Source organism: Corvus hawaiiensis, chromosome 2, assembly GCF_020740725.1.
Source record: "Corvus hawaiiensis isolate bCorHaw1 chromosome 2, bCorHaw1.pri.cur, whole genome shotgun sequence".
NCBI classification, from domain to species: Eukaryota; Metazoa; Chordata; class Aves; order Passeriformes; family Corvidae; genus Corvus; species Corvus hawaiiensis.
In genome coordinates, this window is record NC_063214.1 from 61,126,598 (window position 1) to 61,148,392 (window position 21,795).

At 40.4% G+C, this 21,795-nt stretch overlaps 1 protein-coding gene across 2 annotated transcripts in view; it reads left to right on the forward strand.

The window, feature by feature from the left end:
- Positions 1-21,795, forward strand: part of EPSTI1 (epithelial stromal interaction 1) — a 49,389-nt gene that overhangs the window by 23,941 nt on the left and 3,653 nt on the right. Inside the window, exons 7-10 of one of the 2 annotated variants that reach the window (XM_048295366.1) lie at positions 9,987-10,080; positions 13,276-13,359; positions 16,083-16,156; positions 18,110-18,207. In XM_048295366.1, the coding sequence (XP_048151323.1) occupies positions 9,987-10,080; positions 13,276-13,359; positions 16,083-16,156; positions 18,110-18,197 (340 nt within the window). In that variant the 3' untranslated portion in view covers positions 18,198-18,207. The other variant, XM_048295367.1, reaches the window with a different exon arrangement.

A 21,795-nucleotide genomic window follows, 5' to 3' on the forward strand; every position in this document is an offset into this window, starting at 1 on the left:
ATCCTGGTGTGGATGTCTATACACACACACATATCTTGATTCCTTGGGAATTCTGAAAACTGCACAACTTTAGATCTCTGCCTGTTTCTGACAGACTAGACACTTTGATTCTCTTTGAGTCCAAATCAACAAGAGACACATCAGATCTTTGCAGTGCAAGGTCCTCAGTTATGGGCCTTGCTTTTCCTCGGGGGATTGTCAGGGTTCTTGTCTTCCCATTTAATCTGATTTTTATCTTAAGGCATATTCAGTTATGAACAGACACATACCTCTTCCTTTCTGTCACCTTCCCTGTCTGTACCTTTTTTTTGATTAGGGTGAAATGAATTCTGCTGTCAGTGCTCTTTTCCATTAAAAGTAAGTTTGGTTTTGTCAAAAGCAGGCCCAAACCCTCTGAAACACAGGAAAAGAGGAAATGGCCACAAGTGAAAAATTTCTTCACCCAAAGGGTGTCCAAGCATCAGAACAGGCAGCCCAGGGAAGTAAGTGGTTGAGTCACCATCCCTGGTGGTATTTAAAAACATGTAGATAGGATGCTTAAGGAAATGGTTTAGTGCTGGACTTGGCAGTGCTGGGTTAATGGTTGGGCTTGATGATCACAGAGGTCCTTTCCAACACAATTGATTCTATGTGGGCAGCCAGGTAGTCCCCAGGTGGTGCAGAAGCTCTGGCTGCCTGGGCACTGGCTGACAGCTGTTCTGTTCACAGGTTAAAAAAAGCCTTGTGAGCATTCAGCTGGTGTCATCTCTGATGCAACTGAAAGTGAAGATGAGGTGATCACTGGAGTAGCTCAAGGTCCATTGCTTGAGTTTATGTTTAACTACCAGAACATTATTTGTATGTACTATGTACTGAACATACACCAGGGAGGCCCTGTAGATACTACACTACACCTGGAGGAAGTGAGCCGGAAACCTACCTCCAGTGAATGCAATTTTGGTTAAGCAAAGCCCTGGCATGCTGCAGTGTTAAGGAAACTTGACCATCCAGGAGCCACTCTGTCAGTCACTCTCACACCACCTGAGCTGGGGCTGAGGCCCCTTCACAGTCACACCCACCACACTCATGCAGTCACACCAGGTTCAACCCCAGGTTTCCCACTGAAGAGTCTCAGATGTCCAGATACTTAAAATAGTTTAATCATGGTGCAATAACTAAATAACAAAATAGCAGCTTGAGCTGGTGCTTCCAAGGAGGGACCCTGAACAAAGGAACCCCTGGGATTCTATCCTCTCACAGTCTAAGCAGAGGGAAGTCTGGGGGTCATTGGCTCCTGTCGTGTCTCCCAATGTCCATTCCCCTGGCCAGGTCACAGGTCCCCGGGCCCTTTGTTATGCAAAAATGGTCTGCAGTTCATGGTCCTTTGCCTGGGGCTCAAGCTCCAGCCCCCCAGCGCTCAACCTGCAGCTGGACACCGAGCTACCTGTGCAGAATGTATTCCTCAACAGACACAGTGACACTACTGCCTTCCCTGCTCTGATGGAATTCTCTGGTGGGCACAGGAAGAGGAGGGTGTACCACTGGATGTTGTTGAGGATGCATTGCTAAGACACGTTGGCATTAAGGAGCACAGCATCCAAGAGTAACAAAAAGCTTCTGAGTGACATTTCAGATTTTGTGAAGTAACTCCACTGAACTACTGCTGGTTATTAGCAGCACGTTCACATAGAAGTGCTTGGTATTTAAAGATGTGCTTTTGCCTACCATGCAAAAATGAGTGACTCATTACTTCCCTTCTCTAAGACCCTTCGTCTAGAGGCAAAGAGAACAAATATGAGGTTGTGCCCCTTTCCTCACTCTCTCTGCTGGAGTATTTTGATCTCCTCTGCTTGCTGGGAACGGGGGAAAGAAAGGTCATGAGCTGCATATAAAGCAGTGACCTCTGCAAAGTCATGGCCTATAGAGCCATTTCAAAAGATAAGCTCCCTTGTTAGTCTGTCCTCTGTAAGATCTGTAGCTGCACCATCACAATTTTCCTGAGGAGATCAATGCCTACCAGCAGTCTCATTAACTGGGAAACCTTTTAAAATTGATCACCACCTCCAGCTGTATCAGCCTCCAAGGGGTACAGCCCAATGAGTATGTCTCCTTCATGAAGTGCCGCTTCTATTTGATAAGGAAAAGCACTTAAGATTCTCATGTCATTAACATGCTCTGACAATAAAGTATGATGCTGCCCAGAATTTCGTTTTTCTGATTAAATTCCTGTCACTATTAAAAACAAGAACTTCTCACTCAAATCCCTTGTCAAAGGGTCTAACATGAAGTGAGTGCTAAAAAGAAAGATTGCCTGTAACCTTTTGTGCTGTCTACAGAATATAGTTACTTCCTATCTCTTGAAAGCCTTGTTAGCTTCTTTGTGTACAACAGGTCCTTGAAAGTCAGCTATATCTGTTGCCACAGTTGCTTGAATATGTGTTTGTGTCATGTGAGAATGTAGTCTAGACAGGCATGCAGAGTGCAATGAAAAAGTCTGCAAACCTCACAATTTTGGCATCAGCCCCTCCTCTGACCCCAGTGGATTCAGGCTTTGTTCAGTGACTAAAATAGAAAAAACTCACAGGGTGTCTCCTGAAGTAGCTGTGTATTAAAAGTCTTAAGAACACACAGGAGCAGATTTTGGGGTGGAGAAGTTACTGCTTAGCAGGAATTGCTATAGTTTGTGGTAACAGAGGAGGAGCGCATGAGGCATTTGTTGGTGACAGAGTTGATGTGGTTCTGTCCCTGCTGATGCCAGATTTAGAAAATGGGGAGTATGTGTTGACTTTTTACAAGAAACTACTTACACATGAAATGGAGTCCTTCCTTCTGAGTCATGGTATCCTGGATGCATTTTGCATAATTGCCCTGGTTGTGTTTCTGTCAGAGTGCATTAAAAGGTATTGGAGGCTCGTGTAGTCCGTATTTTGCAATTGCTAATCCATGTGAAGGAAGAACTGAGAGCCCATCTTTCCAAAAGGAAACAAAGAACAGGACTTTTCAGGACATCCCTCTTTATTTAGTACACCACGGTTGTCATTTAAACAGTAAGGAGGATGGCTATATCATGACTGGCTGTTTTCAGTGGCTTGCTGTACAGGCTGTGTGAATCTGTGTCTGAGCTGTAGGGTGTCTTACCATACAGTTTTAGCCCAGATCTCTAGTTAGACGCTTTTACTAAATTTGGATTTGTAAACTGTAATGTTGGATGTGGTCCACTGTTTTTCTAATAGCCATCTACCTGTTTATGTAATGGAAAAAGCAGACTAAAAAACCAGGTTACTTTCTAATAGTACATGATGACTGTTGTATCACTTCATCCTTCCCTTTGCTACATATTCATGCCTCTGTTTTTGTGAAGGTTGTATTCCTGTAAAAATTCCTGGCACTGCTGTACTCGGGTACATGTGCACATTCAATATATTCTGCTCAGAATTTGGAGCTGGAAACAGAATTTGCCAGAGTGTCTCTGAGTGCATATTCCAAACACAATGCAGGAGGTTCACCAAACCAAGCTGATATACACTTGCCTGCCAAGGCAGTTTTCTCAAAAGTCATAAAATGCAGGAGAATAAAACCTGAATCAAAACAGAATTTTTATTTATTTATCAATTTTTACAGGATAAATGCTAGTGTCCTTGCCAGTTTTCAGTCCCTTATGATGTGTGGTTCAAACAGCAGGCTGGCAACAAATTTTCCCCACAGAAGTGCAAATGTAAACCTGACCAGACTTTTAATACAGGTTGCTGAAGAGAATGAAAGAGGGCTCGCACAAAAAGCATTTGCAGCCTTGAGAATCCTTTGTTTGCTTCTTTTCACCACAACTGTCTTCGTTTTGTTCATTTGCTCCTGATTATTTTAAGCGTTGTCAATTATTTAGCTAACAGGCAGAAAACTAGGCTTTTATAGACATCCAAAGGGACTCTCTTGAGTGTAATAATGAAGGCATTTTATTGAACGCCTGTGAGGTTGCTTTCTAATTGTGCGCATTAATCTGCCCATGCAAGCTGGCTGAAAATATAGAAGCAGATTGCCCATGCAGATGGAGCACACAGAATGGAATGCAATAGACTTATACAAAACTGCGTTTTCCTTAAAACTGGATTTATGCTTATTACTTCAGACAATAAATGAAACTTACATCTAAAATAGCATCCAGGAATACTGGATGACTTGGTGGGAGGAACGAATAGCCTGGCTGTGTTATTTCATCCAGTCAGGGAAACGAAAAAAGCAGGTGGGTTGACAGGATAGATTAGTTTTGGGTGTGGGTAGCAAATGATGAAAATAATTCTGCTGAGAAAGTTGGGTTTTTTTTTTAAGCAACCTATTTTATAATTTCTTGAAGCCTAATACCTAAGATGAAATAGTGCCTCATTTTTTGCTCTTATCCCCAAATTCAGGAACAGATGCTCAAGAAATTGCAAACAAGAAATCCTACTAGCCAAAGATAGCAGTGTTTGATAACTATCATTAGGTTTGTCCAAGTCATCTGTACTATGATCTTGCATTACTGCCAGTGAAGTCTGTGAATACTGTATTAAGCTTGGTATGTGGCTACTGGGAGGATTTCTGTTGGAAAGCAGTGGACTAAATATCCAGAGGATGGCCTTTCTTCCTAGTAAAGGGCAGAGGAGCCATCAACATAATACATGAATTTGATGTGTTAATAATTTCATGTAATTTTTTACCATATAGCTTCCAACGAAAGATGACTCACCCACCTACACACACCCCAGAAATGAACATTAGTTCACTCTGGCAGTTTTGCACAGGGCTGATGTTTATTATTTATTCTTACCCGAAAAGTGGACTCTGTCCTGCAGCTCAGGGTAAGAATTGAGGTACAAGAGAACCGGGATCCATGTGGAGTTGAAAGCGTGTTTGTTGCTAGCAGAGATGTTTTCACTACCTTGTTCCTTGTCATGGTCCAGCTGTGGGAAACAGGGCAGTTGCTTGTAGCCTTCTGATCTTATTTATACCATGTAAACTTCTGGCTGTGGTACATCTCTGCAAAGAGGAAGGGATGTGAGAGGAAATGTGTAACTGTGAACTAGCAAAAGCTGTGGATCTTTGGTGGGATTATTTTCACAAATGGTATCATTGGACCCCCAGCTTCATTCTCACTTTTATTAGTTATTTTCAGTAGTGAAAGTCCCAACTACACCTCCCTTTGGAGTCTCTTTCTCCATCTTCCAACAAAGAAAGTGTTGGAAACCTTCTTCTATTTTAACATTTGGATTTGTTAGGCCATATGTCGGAGGAGCAGCAGTGGTCCCAGTACCAGCCAGCCTATCTTGTGGGTCACAGCAAATGTCTGACCAAGATGCACATGGCAATGCACAAGGCAGAGCCCTCACTGAGGAAGGAACAAGGCATCAGTGAGAACACACCCACCATGGACTTTACTGAGATGAAGGGCAGCATTTTTTCGGGGTAGGCTTTGGTAGTGTTATGCAACTGATCTTAATTTCTGCAAAAATTGAGGAAGTTGTTATGCTTAGCCAGTTGAATATGTAGAAGTGGGAAGAAATTGTAGACATGCTTGCTGGTGCTGCAAAAAGATGTCTTTTTGAATGAAATTCGGGGTTGGGTTTTTTGTTGTTGGATTGTTTTTCTTTTTTGAGAGGGCGAGTCCTACTATTTTTAAAAAATATCATGAATCTTCTGGGTAGATGTGTGAAACTAACATTAGATATGCATTATGCATGGTTCTCAGTTTTTCAGCTGAATTGGAAGAAAATGGTGAAATGTCACTTTAGCATTGCTTACAGGCAATTAATTTGGAAGCTGATGTGTCCATGTCATTCAGCACCAAAAGCTTCTTCTGTGGTCTTAGTGATCATTCAAGTTGTCTCCTCTTTGCAATAACTGTAATGATTTACCTGCCTTGAAGTTCTTTATTTTGATTTTTTTATTCCTGTTTTTGAATGACTCTTAGCATAGTTGTGGATGTTCATTAGAGCAGAATTGTAATGGTGGAGATCCTGCAGCTTGAGAAAACAAGAAGTTCAGGAGCTGTGTTGTTTTTAGTAGTAGTAAGAATTGGCCATTATATTTTACAAATTGTCATGAGAAATAAATAGATTTATGATATATACAAAAGTATTGTGCTACCTTTTTTTTTTTCCCCCCAAATGTACTGGTATAAAAGCCAGTATATTTTCAGTATACTGGCATTTCAATATCCATCAATTAAAGCAAAAGAATTAACTGCCACTGGTTCCATTGGGAAGAACTAATGAAGATTACAAGAAGCCCTTTTAATTAATGCATTTTTAATGTTAAGTCTGTAAAACAGACTTAAAGCCAAGAACTTCATGTGTAGGCAGAAAAATTATTTTCTCTATGTCTTCATTCTGAAAGGAATCCAGTCACAAATGAAAAGCGTAGCAAGTGGTGCTGTGTGACTCCTGGACGGAGGAAGATGCTGGGTCCTGAGTCCATATCCTCCTTCAAGTCCCTAAGGATGAATCCTTTTAAGGACTTTTTTTTCCGTGTAGATGTGACAGTAGTTAAAACCAAATGACACACAATATTGAAGAGCTTACTCTGCAGAGGATTTTAGAGCTTGGATCTTGCAATGAGAATGTTGTAGGTCTTCAGATCTTTAGCAGCTGCATTCTGGAGTCAACTGTGGAGCTTCTGCTCTCAGCTGTCAGGGCTGGAGATCCTGTTGGAGCATGTGAACTCCTACACAGGCCAGAGGAACCTAGGTTCACTCTGGCTTTTATAACCATCCCCTTGTCTCACTCTGGTGGGAATGTGGGCAGCATTTAGTCCCAAACAGTAAGAAATGCTTGTGGGTTTACAAGTAGCTTGTGAGTGCAGGGTGCCCAAATGACACCATTCTCAATGGAACAGCTAGCAAATTCATGTTCCTGCACTTTAGATATACTTGTTGAGCTTCAAATAAATGGTTTTGCATGGCAGCTTTTAATAAAGGGCTCTGCCTGAAGAGTAGTTGTGGCATGTAAAGCCGTATATCCAAGGACCCACAGAAAACACCTGCAACATGGACTGATTTCCACTGTCATGCACCACCCCTCCTAGCACATTACTCAATGATCCTGGCAGCAGAGCTAGTATTTTCCTATGACAGCTCTTAAGAGTTATTCAGAGCCCAAATCCAGTATTGTGCTTCAGTCCCCCGCCTCTGCATCTGTACTGATAAATTAAACACTGTCAGTCACTGTCACTTCTGAGGCCAACAGGCCTAAGAGTGCCCGCTTCCATTGCTAGAAAGCTTTTTAACCTCCCAGAATGGGGTGGTAGCATCTAAAATGCCTGTTGGGAGTTGTGGCTGATATTCATTCCTGGACAGAAGCCAGGAGTTATTTGGGAAAGTGCTGTTTGGGAGAAGTCAAAACTGTTCCAGGAGTAGTAACTGCACTGATGGCTGAGTTCCCATGCTTAGAGTAGTGCTTGGTGCTATTAAACATACCAGTATGGGAGAAGGCTGTTTTTAATTAGCAGAGCAAAAGGTTTTTCTCAATGGTGTAATGGGAAACAGGCCTACCAAGACAAAATACCCTCATGAGATCACTCCACTTTAACCAGAGCATCAATGGCTCTCTTGTCTTCAGACTGATGCTTAGGGTAGTCAGAATTCAGGTTAGCAGCCTGTTAGGAGGGTGCCTTCTTCTTGGTTAGTCAAAATCTCTTATCTCCTTTTGCCTAGCTATATTTGAAGGGTATCAGAATTCTTCTGTATTCAAATACATTTTTTCATCTCATGCTCTTCTTTCCTTAATGTTACTTAGTTTAGAGGAGCACATTTTATTAGCATTTTTGATTAGCCCTTGAAGTTTTAGCAAGTGAATGAGATGTTGTTCCAACTATCTGACTGTGTATTGATATGCTGATTTCCTTCTGGAGATAGTACTTTCCTTTCCAGAGCATTAACTGAACTGTCATCTCACTGAATTCTCCCTTTCCATGCAGCCTGCTTTAAGCTGTGCTCTGCATTGTTATGACTGAAGGTTTAGTATTACGAAAAATACCATTCAGACATTCAGTCTGGCAACCCTAGGTGCACTGCTGGGTTACCATAGAGATGATATACAACAGATTAACATATATAAGATCTGACTTAACTTTCATCAGAAAACTCAGAAACCTGAGTCCCTTTCTTGCAATAGGAACACTTCACTAATGTATTACTTAATTTGGTGAACTCAGGTGTTTCTCTATTCAAAGGCAGTGTGCAGTCTTGCTGATGAACTTTATTTGCTTCCACTCTCGTAATCGTCTTTTCTGATACTAAAACTGAGTAAGCTTTTCACCTATCAGTGTGCTGATCTGGGAAATTCAGTGGCCTCCACCACATTTTTATGCAAATAATGAGAAGTTCCACATACTCCATGTCATTCTCTTGCCATCCATAAGGAATTAGGGCATGTAGGCACAGCCCCAAGTTGCCACATATTTTTTCGCAGAGCTTCAACCTTCTCAAGTATACTCCAGATTTTCTGTAAGAGTTCTTAGTCTTTCTGGTGTAGAAATAAATTGTTATTTGATCAGTTTTAGCATAGGTAGAGAAACACAAAATCTTCAATTTAAATCTTTGCGTTCCCAAAATTATTCTGTGCAACCTTACCACTTAATAACTCATCTTTCATGGAAAAAATTCGAGTGCTTAACACTTGTATAAGAAGACTATTAATTTGTTCAACCTTTATATACAGGTACTTTGCAGATCAGGGAGAACAGTGTTTAATTTGGTTCTTTCTTTATTGTGCATTGGCTGAGGTCTGTTAACTGCCCAGGTAATGGAGGAAAGGGAGTGAACTGGGAACGGTGAGACTTTAAAAGCCTGACTTGCTAGAATTTGAGCAAGTATTTTGTACCTGAAGTGATAACATGGTTTTGTATTGTGTAGAGTAGCAGAGAAGAACTTGTGGGTTCTTGTTCTTTTTCCCAGCTTCTCCTCAATATACCACTCCTCACTGACCAGCAGGACATTTTTCCAATGAAGTATTTACTCACAGTTTTAGATCATGGAGTGAAATATAAAAACACACTTGGTAGTCTGTTCAGCTATTAATCATAATCACTCTTCAGCAGCCAAGGCTTTCTCTCCAAGTTTAAGTCTTTGGTAGTGGCATCTTCTCCCACACAGAGCTAACTGGTTGCCCTGTTAGAAGAGTAAATCTTTGTGTTCAATATCACTTGAAGCACTCTTTCTGCTCTCACTTCAGTGCCTTCATGTTTTCCAAAGCTGTACACAGGAATAAAATTGCCTCTTTCCTCTAACTCTGTTTCTTTGAGTGAGAAAATACTTCAATATATGTGCTTGGGACTGCAGGTTAAGAAACTGATTCCTCATCACAGCACACAAACTCCCATTCTCTCTTTTTGTTTGTGACCTAGTTTAATTGTACTTGGTTGAAACTGTAAGCAAAGTAATGCTACTTCGAAATTCTGGGTTTATTAGGGATGCAGTTGGAAAAAGAAAATTGCCCTTACCAGAATAAGAAATGAAAATGTTGTGCATTAACTAAAGACAAGCAATTTTTTCAACGGTACAAAATGCTTGAAAGCCTTTCTGCTTGATAAAGTAATCTGTTGTAAGGCTGCATTGTATTAACTGTGAAGGAAAATTCCTGAAAATAATCTTTTAAAGTACTTAGCTGAGATTTATAGATCTCATAGAAGGACTTGCAACAATTCACTGAAGCAGTTGCATCCTCATGAAGTCCAGTGGTATGTGAGTCTGTATTATAGGAGCTTTACCATGAGGAAAGCATAGCAACTCTACACCCCAAATATGCAAATGACCTTAATTGTTTGCTTAAAAAATCATCCCAGCAAATGTCTTATCTACAGTATAGGTTCTGTATCCTCTGTCCCATTTGTCTGTTTCCATAACCTTTTTTTTCTACCTGTGATGTTTTTCAGCAGACACGTGATAAAATGTCTAGGCTAGATTCCAAGGGTGGAATAAAAAGCTGTGTTTATTTTTATGGAAGCACTAACAATTCTATTTGGATTGAATTTCTTCATAGCAAAACCAATGAATTATTGAGCAGATTGGACATGGGCTTGCCAAAGAGTGATTCCTGTCAGACTGCTAGTCCTGGCCCAGAATCTACAGCATGGGTAAGCAAAACCATGGCATGTGCTGTATTGTCTATCAGCTTTCCAGGTGCTGTCAATAGTGTAATGTTAGAATATCCTAATTGAGCTTAATTGCTAAGACATAACTCAGTGAGTACCAAGGAGCCTTTCTGGGTGAATGAGACTGCCTACATTGTCTCCTACACAGTGGCAGGGTATTCTGCATAGTAGAGGACTGCTCACAGATCTCTTTCTGATAAATGAGAACTAGATTTATATTCTAAGGTCAGATGAAAATCTTAAGTATGCCCTGTACCCATCCACTGGTGGTAAGCTTTCATGAAAGCTCAATTAGTTTATGTCAGCAGATGCTTTACTGCATTAAAAATCCAATCAAAAGAGAAGCTTGTTTCTCACTGCATCCTAAAAGTGATTCCATACACTGCTTGGGGTCTTTGTCCCAGTTAGAATGAGTCTGGTAAGTATCAGTGTAATTAGGAAATAGATAAAGTATTGCTTCAATGTCATTATTCTAATTGGCTCTAAGAGGCTTTTTCACATACAATTAGTCTCTTCATGTCTAAACCAAGCTTTCCAACTAATGTAAAAACTTTCAGTGAGGAATATTAACCCTGAGAGAGAAGTATTTCCCCTGCAGGGAGGTTTGTAATTGGGGAAGGACAGAGAACAGGGAGCCAAGTGGACAGAAATTAACATTGAAGCAACTCAGCAGAAGTTTGCAATTTCTGATCTGGGCAGCCCTCCGTTGTATACAGCCTTGAGCACCAACTGTTGGGTAACAGGAAGGGAAGATTTGCCTCCATATTTCCTCAGATGCCTTAGAAATAAATGGGCAAGAATCCTCCCTTTATAGAAATTGCTGCCAACAGGATATATGTATTGCCTCTAGGATCTCTTCCTGGTTTTCATTGCGTGAAAAGGGAAGGTGATATTGAAAATAGGTTCTGTTCCCCTTTAATTCTTCAGAATATCTTGTGTCTCTGAAAATCCTAAAGACATTTTAGCAAATGTGGGCAGATATATAGCTAGAAAGTGCCAATTTCTGCCCAGCACTGCTGGACAGAAGGTCAATTGCAGGAGAGTGGCTTTCAGACTGTATTTTGTAGTTCCGGATGAACAACCAAGATGAAGGACTATGGAAAGGGAGAAAAGATGTCTTGAAACCACTTCTACCTCCCTCTTGAAGCATCCAACACTCCAAACAGTAGGGAGCTTGCTTTGGTCAGGAAGGCCTAGCTCTGCAGCCTTCATACGATGTGAGCGTTGAACTGTGAAGACAAGTGAGCTCATGTCCCCACAACTGACTTGGATTTCAGCATTCTGGTGTGCTGTCTTCATATCCATACAGAAGTGGGTGGATGGCTGAAGGAACACCGAACTCTTTCAGTTGTACAGGTCCTACTTTTAGCCTTGGCCTACTTCTCCTGCCTATGTGTGGCTTTCTCATTCCATGTTTTGACAGGTTTCTCAATAGGTTATGCTGAATTACATCCCATAGTTCATCTTTCACTTTGCTAGTGTCCAAGCGGATAAAATACATCATTTATCTGTACTGTTCTTTAATACTAGCTGACATTATACCTGTCTTTTGTGTGCCTGCATTTCTGTAGCTTTGTGAATCAAATAATTACTTGTTTATAATGCATCAACGCAGCTAGCAAAGTCTTCCCAGCTTGGATGAGGTCCAGTCTATAGGCATGGACACAGCCTGTCCTCTGTGCGAGGAATCTGAAGCACATAACCAGTGAGTTCTTACCTAGATAAACTTGGCATAGCACCAAAATGCTAAACCAGTGGGAAAACTAGGACTCTAATTTGGATGTTACCTTGAACGTGTCCTTTGTCTGGAGTAATTAAAAGATTCAGGAACAATGTATTTGAAATAGTGAAGTGTGGTAAGGTTAGGACATGCCTGATATGAATGCTAAAAGGGGGAATATACATACATGTATGTGATTTTTGTAAATTTTAAATTCTTGTTCTCAAAACAGTTTGGGACAATGTGATGCAGATCAAAGTTTTTTCCCTCACATCATTTCTTGGATGGTGATACTAATTTAGCACACCTAGCTCAACTATCCTTGCCAAATGTTACTTCACATCCGTGAACAAATTTGACTTCTTTTGAGTGACTCCGTCATTGATGACTTTTTTGGCCTTCTTATTTAATCAAGCTCATAATTAATTTTAATCCTGTCTTTCAAAGTGTGACCAATCCTGTGTAGATTTTTATTGTCTTCCAAGTTGATTAACATACTCTCCACACAGTTCTCCAAGCCATTACAGAGAGTAATGAATAATATCGGACCCAGAATGAGTCTCCCTGGGCACATGTAAGAACTTCTCCCAGCTCAAAACTGAGCTATTAATAATTGCTTTCTCTATTCAGTCTTTTTAGCAAATTATGTGCCTGTTGTTTTAATGGTGTCATTCTGCACGCATATATCAAGGTTTGGGAATATTCTGTAGACCTGTAACAAATTCCTCATTGAAGTCAAATCTGCACAATTCTTGTAGCAAATTGTACTGGCTCATTTTCTACTGTGCTACACTATGCCCCTGCTCAAAGACTTTACAGTAGAAGTTCCAGTGTAGAATAGCCTAAGGATCCTCAAAGACCCTAATTGTAGGTTGGCTTTTTGCAAACAATTACAACTTGTGAAAGACCAGGGCTAGTTATTGTAATGAAAACCAATTGCACAGTTATTACATTATTCATGATGTGCAGTTCAGATTTTCAGTTGTCTTGATGCCTCACAAATAGCAGCAGTTTTGAACTCTCCTGTTGCCCTACCTCCACAAATAATCCTGTGTTCCCCTTCATTACAAGGCCTCCATTCTGCTTTTTTATCTTGGTAATATTTTCATTATTTTTCTTTCCTCCCAGAATACCCCATCTCACTATCATATATCCCGACTGTGTTTTCTGACTGCTCAGGATATCTTCATGGTTGTCACTGGGACACAGAATAGCACTTGCTGTGACTACCTGGGTGTGATGTGCAGGTGGACATTCAACCAAACTGAATGACTGAGAGGATTTAGGCCTCTTCTCACTTAAATTCTAGTCTTGAGGCTAATCTGTTTCTTCAGTAACTGGAATCATTCGACCATTTGTGTTTGTTAATTACCCATATAGCAATTTGAGAATAAGGTTTGGGAGTTTGGCCCCCCTCTCACCACACCAGTATGCTTTTATTTTCTGCTGAACAATAGAAAAGAAGCCATGCTTATAAGCAAGCTCTTCGAGAGGATGAAAACAGAAGATTAGAGGAAATGAAGCAAGAACAACAGAGGAAGGTAATTATACATTAACAGTTTGCATATTGTGTCATTTTTGCATGCTGTGAAACCAATTAAATACATTGATTACTTGTAGCCTATGCACAGAGCTTCTCTTTAGCAAAAGTGATTCAGTCACTGTTTTCAAATACTGTGAGAGAGATGAATCAAGCTGTAAAATTTGAACAGGGACAGGACAATTATCTTTGGAGTTCAAGGCTGTTTGCATCTGGAAAATGAGCTCCTTTTCACCTCTCCATTTGAATAATTGTGTAGAAGGTTTCTTGACCATGGCAACTGATTTCATAGGCTAAGAAAACCAGTTCACTCTCTTGCAGGCGGAAGTCATCTTGCTGAGAAATTAAGGGTGATCTCTCTGAATTGTCTCTTTCTAAAGAATTGAGGGCCATGGGCTCTGCATTTTCAAATGGGATGTGGAAATGTTCAGATTTGCTGTTAATTACAGTATACTTCTCTGTGCCCTTGTTCACTAGCTAGCTAAAGAATTTTGAATTGTCTAAAAAGTAGGCATGCTGGAACTGCAACTTTGAACTCCACATTCTGCATATGCATCATGCATTGCCTGAAATGTGTAGTCCCTCTGGTGTAGATTTGGGTACCATATCCACATAAAGTTCATCTACCAAAGGTGATGGCACGGTGCGAAGTTACCTGTCTTGGCTCCAGGTTTGACTGTGAAAGCACAGGGAGGGCAGCACTTGAAAATCTAGCAAATCATGTGAAAACATATGAGCAAGTGCTGAGCCACTTGCTGTGCCTCTGCTGTCAGTAACATCCAAATTAATGTTAAGCTACTTCCCCAGTAGAGAATTTTAGCACAACAAATTCCATCCACTGAGATTCTTCTAGAGCTGGAGAAGTTACTCATCCCTTCTCATGGATATTTTTCTTTACATGTTGGTGATGTGTCCTCATTTCATAGTATTTTAACAACTATGACACTGGGAAAAAAAGGTGGAGGCTCTTAACTGCTATCCCATCAGGTGTAGGCTTATTCCCAGAACCTATACAGAGGAAAAGTTTTTGAAAGACAGTCTGGATGGGCATAAGGGTGGTACCTGTTGTAGTCTGTACATGGATCCTTCCAAAGAAAAAATAACTACAGATGTAAATTAGCATGCCCCTAATTCATGGGTTTGGTTTAAAGGACTTGTGTGGAGCTGTAGACTCTTTAGTGATTTCCATGGGATGCTAAGGAGGTGTTGGCTGCTTCAAAGGCTGCTCTTCTTTTCTATGTGGTTCCAAGTTCTACTTGCCTTCACAGTTGCTGCTACCTATTGTGCAGAGTAATGCACTACTTACAAACCTACTGTAAATAATGTGTATTTTAAGGGCTCCAATAATTGTCCCTCAGATATATGTTGGCTCATTTCTACTTCAAACTAATATTTATTAAAGTAATTGTGAATTCTGTCTTGTGTGTACCTCCTAGCACAGTGTAGCTATAAAATGTGTAGGTATTGTCAGTTCCCTTTTTTCTTCAGAACAGGTTTTAGTATGTACTACTTGATTTAGAAATTTTCAGTTCACTTTGAACACTGCATCATATACACACAATATATTTCAGAACATTACTCCAAGAGAGGAGTCGGCATATTGGAAAGTCAGATACTGAGTTTTAATTTTCAGGTTGAATAGTTATTTAAAATAGTGAAAATTGAGGTTGGCTTTTTTATTTCTTAATCCTGTTTCTTCTTTTAGGGCTAGGCAAATATTGATACACAACACATTCTCAGTTATTGATTTTCTCCATACATTTATTGCATAGTTTTTACTTAATGTTCCACTTAAATTGATTTAAAAAAAAAAAAGTCTTGTGGTTCCATTCAGTTATTGAAGCTTTTATCTAACCACATCATTTTATTTTAGTTTCTATTCCTACTGCTGTGCAGTTGCTATGGAAAATATGAAAGATGGGTCTGTTCCTATCCCTTCTTCCTTGCCCTGCAAGCCTAATTTCCTTTGCAGAAGGATCTACAACTTCAGTTCTTGGGTGTGTTGCAGACAGCAAGAGCTAGACAAGCACACATACAGATCAGAGTCATACAAATTGTGTTTCCTTCACAGTTCTGGCTAAAATTGCATGAGCAAACTCTCCTCTGAAAAGAATTCCCTTTGACACTGTTTATATACCTTAATACTACGTAAGGGTGGTACTCTGCTGCAATGCTAGGAGCTTGTATATGTTTCCACCACACCAACAAGTACCATTTGCCCTCCTCACCCTGATGGGAGCCCCAGGGAGCTGGAGGTGACACACCATACCACATGCCCCGGATCTCATCTTCTCCTTGCACTCCATAGAGGCAGGAGGAGAAGGACATGTCTCCTTCTTACCCTGTGGGCATGACAGCTGTGTCTGCTCCTGACTTTGGCTGTTTTCCCCCTTGGACCCACCAGGAAATTCAAACCTGTGTGTTGGGACAAGGGGAAGCAGACTGGTGTCTGGCATACCCCCTTAAATGTAGGACTTCAAATGTCTGAATCCTGTAACTTCCCTTTTTTAAGGCACAAACAAAAATCATCCACATGCTGAACAGAAAAACAGCTCAGTTTTTAACATAGTGCTGTCACATAAATAAAATGCTGCTGAGAGAAGTTCTGGCTCTAACTGAGGCTAAAATCATGTGGAATTAATAGGGTTGCAGCATAAGTATGTTAATTAAAAGTAAGTTTGTTTGTTTGTTTATTTATTTGGTTTTCACTTCTATCATTGCCAGGCTGAATTAATGGATTTTAAACAAAAGCAGGAAGAGGAAATCAGAACAAGAGCACATCAAAAGGAACAGAGGAGGTATGATGCAAAAAATGCAGAATACACTCAAATTGAATTCCCACCTGGAAAGGATCTCAAAATTGCAGGCACTCATGCTTTAGAAGACTATTGCAATGAGGATCCCTGACCTCATCTCTGGTTTAGTTTTGCTTTCAAATGAGCCACTAATATCCATCATTACAACTGCTCACTGTAATGCAGTATGACCCAGAGTGCCTTTCTCACTTTATTTATCCTATCAGCATAGGATACAGCATAAACTATTAATAGTTTCATGGATGACTACTAGTGCAGTAGCTTCAGCTGGGACACAGTTTATCTGTGTATCTGTATATGAATCTACATATCTACATATGTATTTATGTGTCCATCTATGTATCTATTTCATTTTTATTTATTTTAGAATGGTCCACTTTGTCCATGCCATATCTTGTGGTTGACTGTCTCTGAGGTTAGCAGAGAGGTTAGCAGACAGAGCTAAACGTGGGATTTGATATCGATTCAGATGGAACCTGCAGTGCAGCAAGGCCTTCTGCAGCTGCATTTCTTTGCACCCCAGGCTGTGCCCTACTGCTGTGACCTCTCTGTGCTCAACGGATCTCATCTTCCACTTCTGCCACTTTAACTGACTTTTCATTATCCTGAAGCACTGCTTTATTCTCAGCTTTGTTTTCTCTTGGTAAAAAAAACAATGCTCAGGCTCAAAAGTAAAAACACCATTTGTTTCTTTTTTTTTTATATCATTATGGAAATACAAAAAAAAAAAACCACTGTAGGGAACCACTCTTCAGACTGCTTTCTTTTCTTTTTTTTTCTCTCGCAAGGACATTGAAATAATTACCCATGGAAGTCAATGAAGGATTTTTCATTCAGTCCATCTCATATCCCTAGACAGAAATAACCCAGTGTTTTGCTTTTTTTCTCATTCTTACCAACACCATGTAAAACATTAAAACCACAGTCATGTCTAAGCATGTGCCTCAGTCCTAAGCAGTAATTGAGGGGGAAAAGAAACAGTTTTCCAAAGAATCATAGAATTATAGAATTATTTGGATTGGAAAGGACCTTAAAGATCATCTAGTTCCAACCTCCCTGACAGGGGCAGGGACACCTCCCACTAGACCAGGTTGCTCAGGGCCCCATCCAACCTGGCCTGGAACACTGCCAGGGATGGGGCATCCACAACTTCTCTGGGTAACTTGTGCCAGTGCTTCAGCACCCTCATAGTGAGGAATTTCTTCCTAATATCCAATCTAAATCTACCCTCTTTTAGTCTAAAGCCATTCCCTGTTGCCCCTTCTCACTACATGCCCTTTTAAAAAGTCCCTCTCCGTCTCTCCTTAGGCCCACTTTAGGTGCTGCTGTAAGGTCACCCCAGAGACTTCTCTTCTCCAGGCTGAACAATCCCAATTTGAAAGTATTTAAAACAGATTGAGGAAAACTGTGTCTGTATTGGTTCATGCTTTCCAGATTGATAGAGCAGTGCAAGAAAACGACAGAATTTCAGAGCTGGATGGTAGAGAAAGTTGTCTGCTGCATAAATTGTCTCTATTAGTAACAAGCTTAAGTGGGTTTTTCCATTTTTATTAGGAAATCATTACTTCTAGAAACTTTCCTTGTGCACTGAGGGCTGAAAGATTGTCTGAAGTGAATTGTCAAAATAGATAACCTCCCTAAAATGGTGGGTAGTGGTACACAGGTCATCTTTCTATGGAGAATTTTGGTGCATTATACACAGTAGCCGAGGTGCACATTTTAATCACAACAGGCTGAGCACAGGATAAGGATGCATCTGGTGAATTGAAAATTAAATCCACCTGATCTCATGCCCATCCATGGTTATGCAGCAGAGGCTTGAAAAATGTAGGAAGATGGGCACTGAACAGAGGGGAAAGGAAAGTCACTCACAGAATGTTAAATTTCAATAGTTTATGAACTTCAGTCATTGTTCATTTTTTATTGTACTTAAAGGGTAAATAATGCTTTCCTGGACCGACTCCAGAACAAAACACAACCTAATGACATCTACCAACCTGGATATACTGGACTACCTCAATAATGGCACCTTGGTAAGTTTTTTGGGTACAGAATGTAGAAGCAACGAGATTGTTTAAGCGTTGAATTTTTCTCCAGACACTGTTGTGTGTCTCTATGTGTTTAGCCTGCCTGACAGAACTTGCAGCCCTGGCTGGCTGTCCTCAATACCTTTCAAGAAGAAATCCTGTCTAAAATATAAGCAGTTCAAATGGGAGGAGGGAGAAACAGCTGCTCTTGCAACAGCACTCAGTGGCCTTGCATGCAAGGTACTCACTACAAGGAGCCATATCCAAGGTACTTCCTTAAGTTCAGAACAAGGATAGTGAAATCATTAGGGATTTTTTGAAGTCATTAAATGAAAGATGCTTGGATATGCTGTAAATATTTTAATATGATATTGAAGTTGGAGGGGAAAAATCCCATATCTGTATCTATATCTATATCTATATCTATATCTGTATCTATATCTATATCTGTGTCTATCTATGTATCTTCCCATGTATAGCAGTTCATTTTTCATCTATAGAAAATTATGACAAAGAAGACCCAACTACATCTGATTTAAAATCATTATTTTTAAGAATTCTTTGAAGAAAAGATATCTTGATCGTAGTCTATTAAACATCCATTCATTTTTTCAAATGTCCTAATGAGACATTAATGTGGCTGTTGTTTAGAATTGCACTTTTCAGTGTAAAGAAAAATAAAATTATATGTATTCCCCCATCATGGAAATTTTCCATTAGGTTGAAATTCTATTGATGAAAGGACCTTAGTACAGAAATGGAAGAGTTAAGAAGACTAAGAAGCAAAATGATGAGAGTCTAAGAGAATTTAGTGTGTGTGACAGTGTAGAGAAAGATGTTTATTTGATGAGCTATAAAAGTTTGAATTGGATTAGTTGGTAAGGATGTGTAGGTTGGAAAGTGAATACCAGGAAGAGTTCGGTTCAAGCATCTCCAAAGTCAAGGCATAGTTAAAAACCAGATATTCTTGTTACTGGAATTTTCCATGTGCTGGAAGTGGGAAAAGGGTGTCTTCATCACTACAAGCTTTGGGCAAGCCCTGGGCTCAGGAACCTTGTACTGGTTCTTGGTCTTGGTGAGAGGAGACAGGGCATGCCAGCTTGACCTCCCATAAGGTCTGTGAGCAGATGTTAGCAGCTTTACTGATCTGAAACACGTGTCAGGCAGTCCAGAAGTGGATGGAGGCCAAGTTACAGATGTCCAGGCTAGTTAAAGAGTGTGAGTAAGAAAGCACAGGCCTGAGCCATCTCCTGAAGGACAGCATGTCTGCAGATAGCAGAATTAGAGACTGCAGGCAGGAGAGAGCTACCTGGTACCCAGTGAAAGCACAAAAGGTAAAGTCTGCTGGATGGTACCTTGTTAACAAAGGCAACAAGGGCACTTTGTGTCTTTTATCCCCATTTGTGTACTGTTCCCTGATAAACTCCAAAGGAAATGTGTGACACAGCCAAGATCCCCAATATCTGACTTGAGCATCTCCATCAGAGCACCTGCCTTCACCACTGGAAACCTTGCCATTGTCTGCAGAGGTGGCAGGGATTTGCCTTTTGCCAGCTGCACATGCCCTTTTTCACAGGGCAAGTATTGGTACCACCAAATGAGTGTGCCAGCCCAGGCACAGTATTAAGAACAGGTGTGATGTATGCAGCCAATCCATGTGAGGGGTTTTTTTAATATATATTCAAAGAATGCATCAACTCAAATGCAATAAAACCCCATGCATAGAAGTGATAAATCTCCTGCTCTGTTATTTACTTAATGACTCCCAAGCAGCCTGCCTTCTGTTGTGTAATGCTAGATCTACTTTTCCTTTATGTTATAATGTGAGATTTGAAGACTAAACAGAGCAGGAAAAGATTAAACTATGAAAGAATATGTCATAATGGATAGGAATTAAAAAATGAGTATTGGTAACATGTACAAGAAAGAAAAATAATGTCTCAAAAGATAGGCTGGAGGCAGCAATCTCAGTGTCTTTGATTATATCAAGATTCTTCTCCTTTCCCTTGGGATTTTAAACAAAAAGATCTGAACTCCAGGCAGGGCTTACAAGTCATGTAGACTGCAGCCTGGCATTTTGCATTACAAGGGAGCTAACTGAAACAGGTCAGACGATATACTAAGATTAAAACAAGTTAAAAAGGTTCCCAAAGTAAAGACCTGAAGGTAATTTTTGAGCCTGTTCCATCTGTGCAGTGGCACCAAAGAGGAAATATTTGTTCTCTTTCCCTCTTGGGTTTTTTTTTTCCTGTTTGAACTCTTTACAGTCACAATGGCTTCACACTTAACAGAAACTGAACGTTGTGCTCTGTTGTTGATGTACCTACTCTCTTTTTCACTGTTAGTTCTATTAGCCTGGTTTCCTAAAGAAATGAAGTTTGTACGATCACGCTCTCTGTCTGCATGTAATAAGGTTTTCCAGCTGCTGGCCAATCTTAGCTGAATTTGAAAGGGATTATAAGCCTCCAAGATAATTAAATTTCTGTGTGTTTTGTGAAAAGCAGTGCCTAGCATAGGAGACAGTCTAAAACAGTGCTCACTCTGAGGGGTGGTGCATTCTCTGTGTTGTTTGACTGCAGCCCTCTGGCAGATCAGCGTGGGCACAGCTCCAGAGCAGCTGCAGCTCTGCCCTGATTTCCTTGGGGCAAGGGGATTCAGAAAGGGACATGGATATCACAGAAGACATGGAGAAAAGGGGAGGAAGCTGAATATATTGTGTGTGTCTGGGCAGAGGACAGGAGAGCTGTTACACTGTCCAATTGTCCCCTAAGCAATAGAAAATGAGTCTTCATTAATTCAAATGCCCTCCAGACATTTTGTGTTTTATTAGGAATATTTATAAGCTGTTATATCAAGAAGGATCTTCATGAATATAATTTTTTCTGCCATTTTGGTTATAAATTTCAGGGCACTCTCTGGGTGGCTATGTAGTTTCCTTTCTTAATGGGAAAACAACATAATGAAGTTCCACTTCTGTCTGTGAGCTACTGCACCCTTGAGAAAGCCCCAAGTCTTGCTGTATGCTATCAAGAAAGTTTTAATGCCCTTTGCACTGCCTTTGTCTCTGACATAAGGATAAACCTTTTAGGGTAGGAGGATAAGAAAATAACCCTTGTCCTTTCAATACTGAAGTTAAAAAAATAAGATCATATCATGGAATCATAGAATTACTTGGGTTGGAAGCGACCTTAAAGATCATCAAGTTCCAACCCCCCTGCCATGGGCAGGGACACCTTCCACTAGACCAGGTTGCTCAAAGCTTCACCCAGCCTGGCCTTGAACACTTCCAGGGATGGGGCATCCACGACTTCTCTGGGCAACCTGTGACAGTGCCTCACCACCCTCACAATAAAGAATTTCTTCCTAATTTAATCATTACTCAGCTGGGACTTAGAACTGAGACAGAATTTGTTCACTGTTACGGCACAAAGGATCAGTAAAACAATTCTGTTATTACAAAAGAATAATTGTAAAACAGTTGCACATTTTTATATTTACTCCCTCATGAGATTTGCCCATATCCAAGTATGTAGGGATTTGCAGAGGCCAAAACGTAAGGCATGGCAAGCCTGTAACAAGAGACCTGGTTAATTT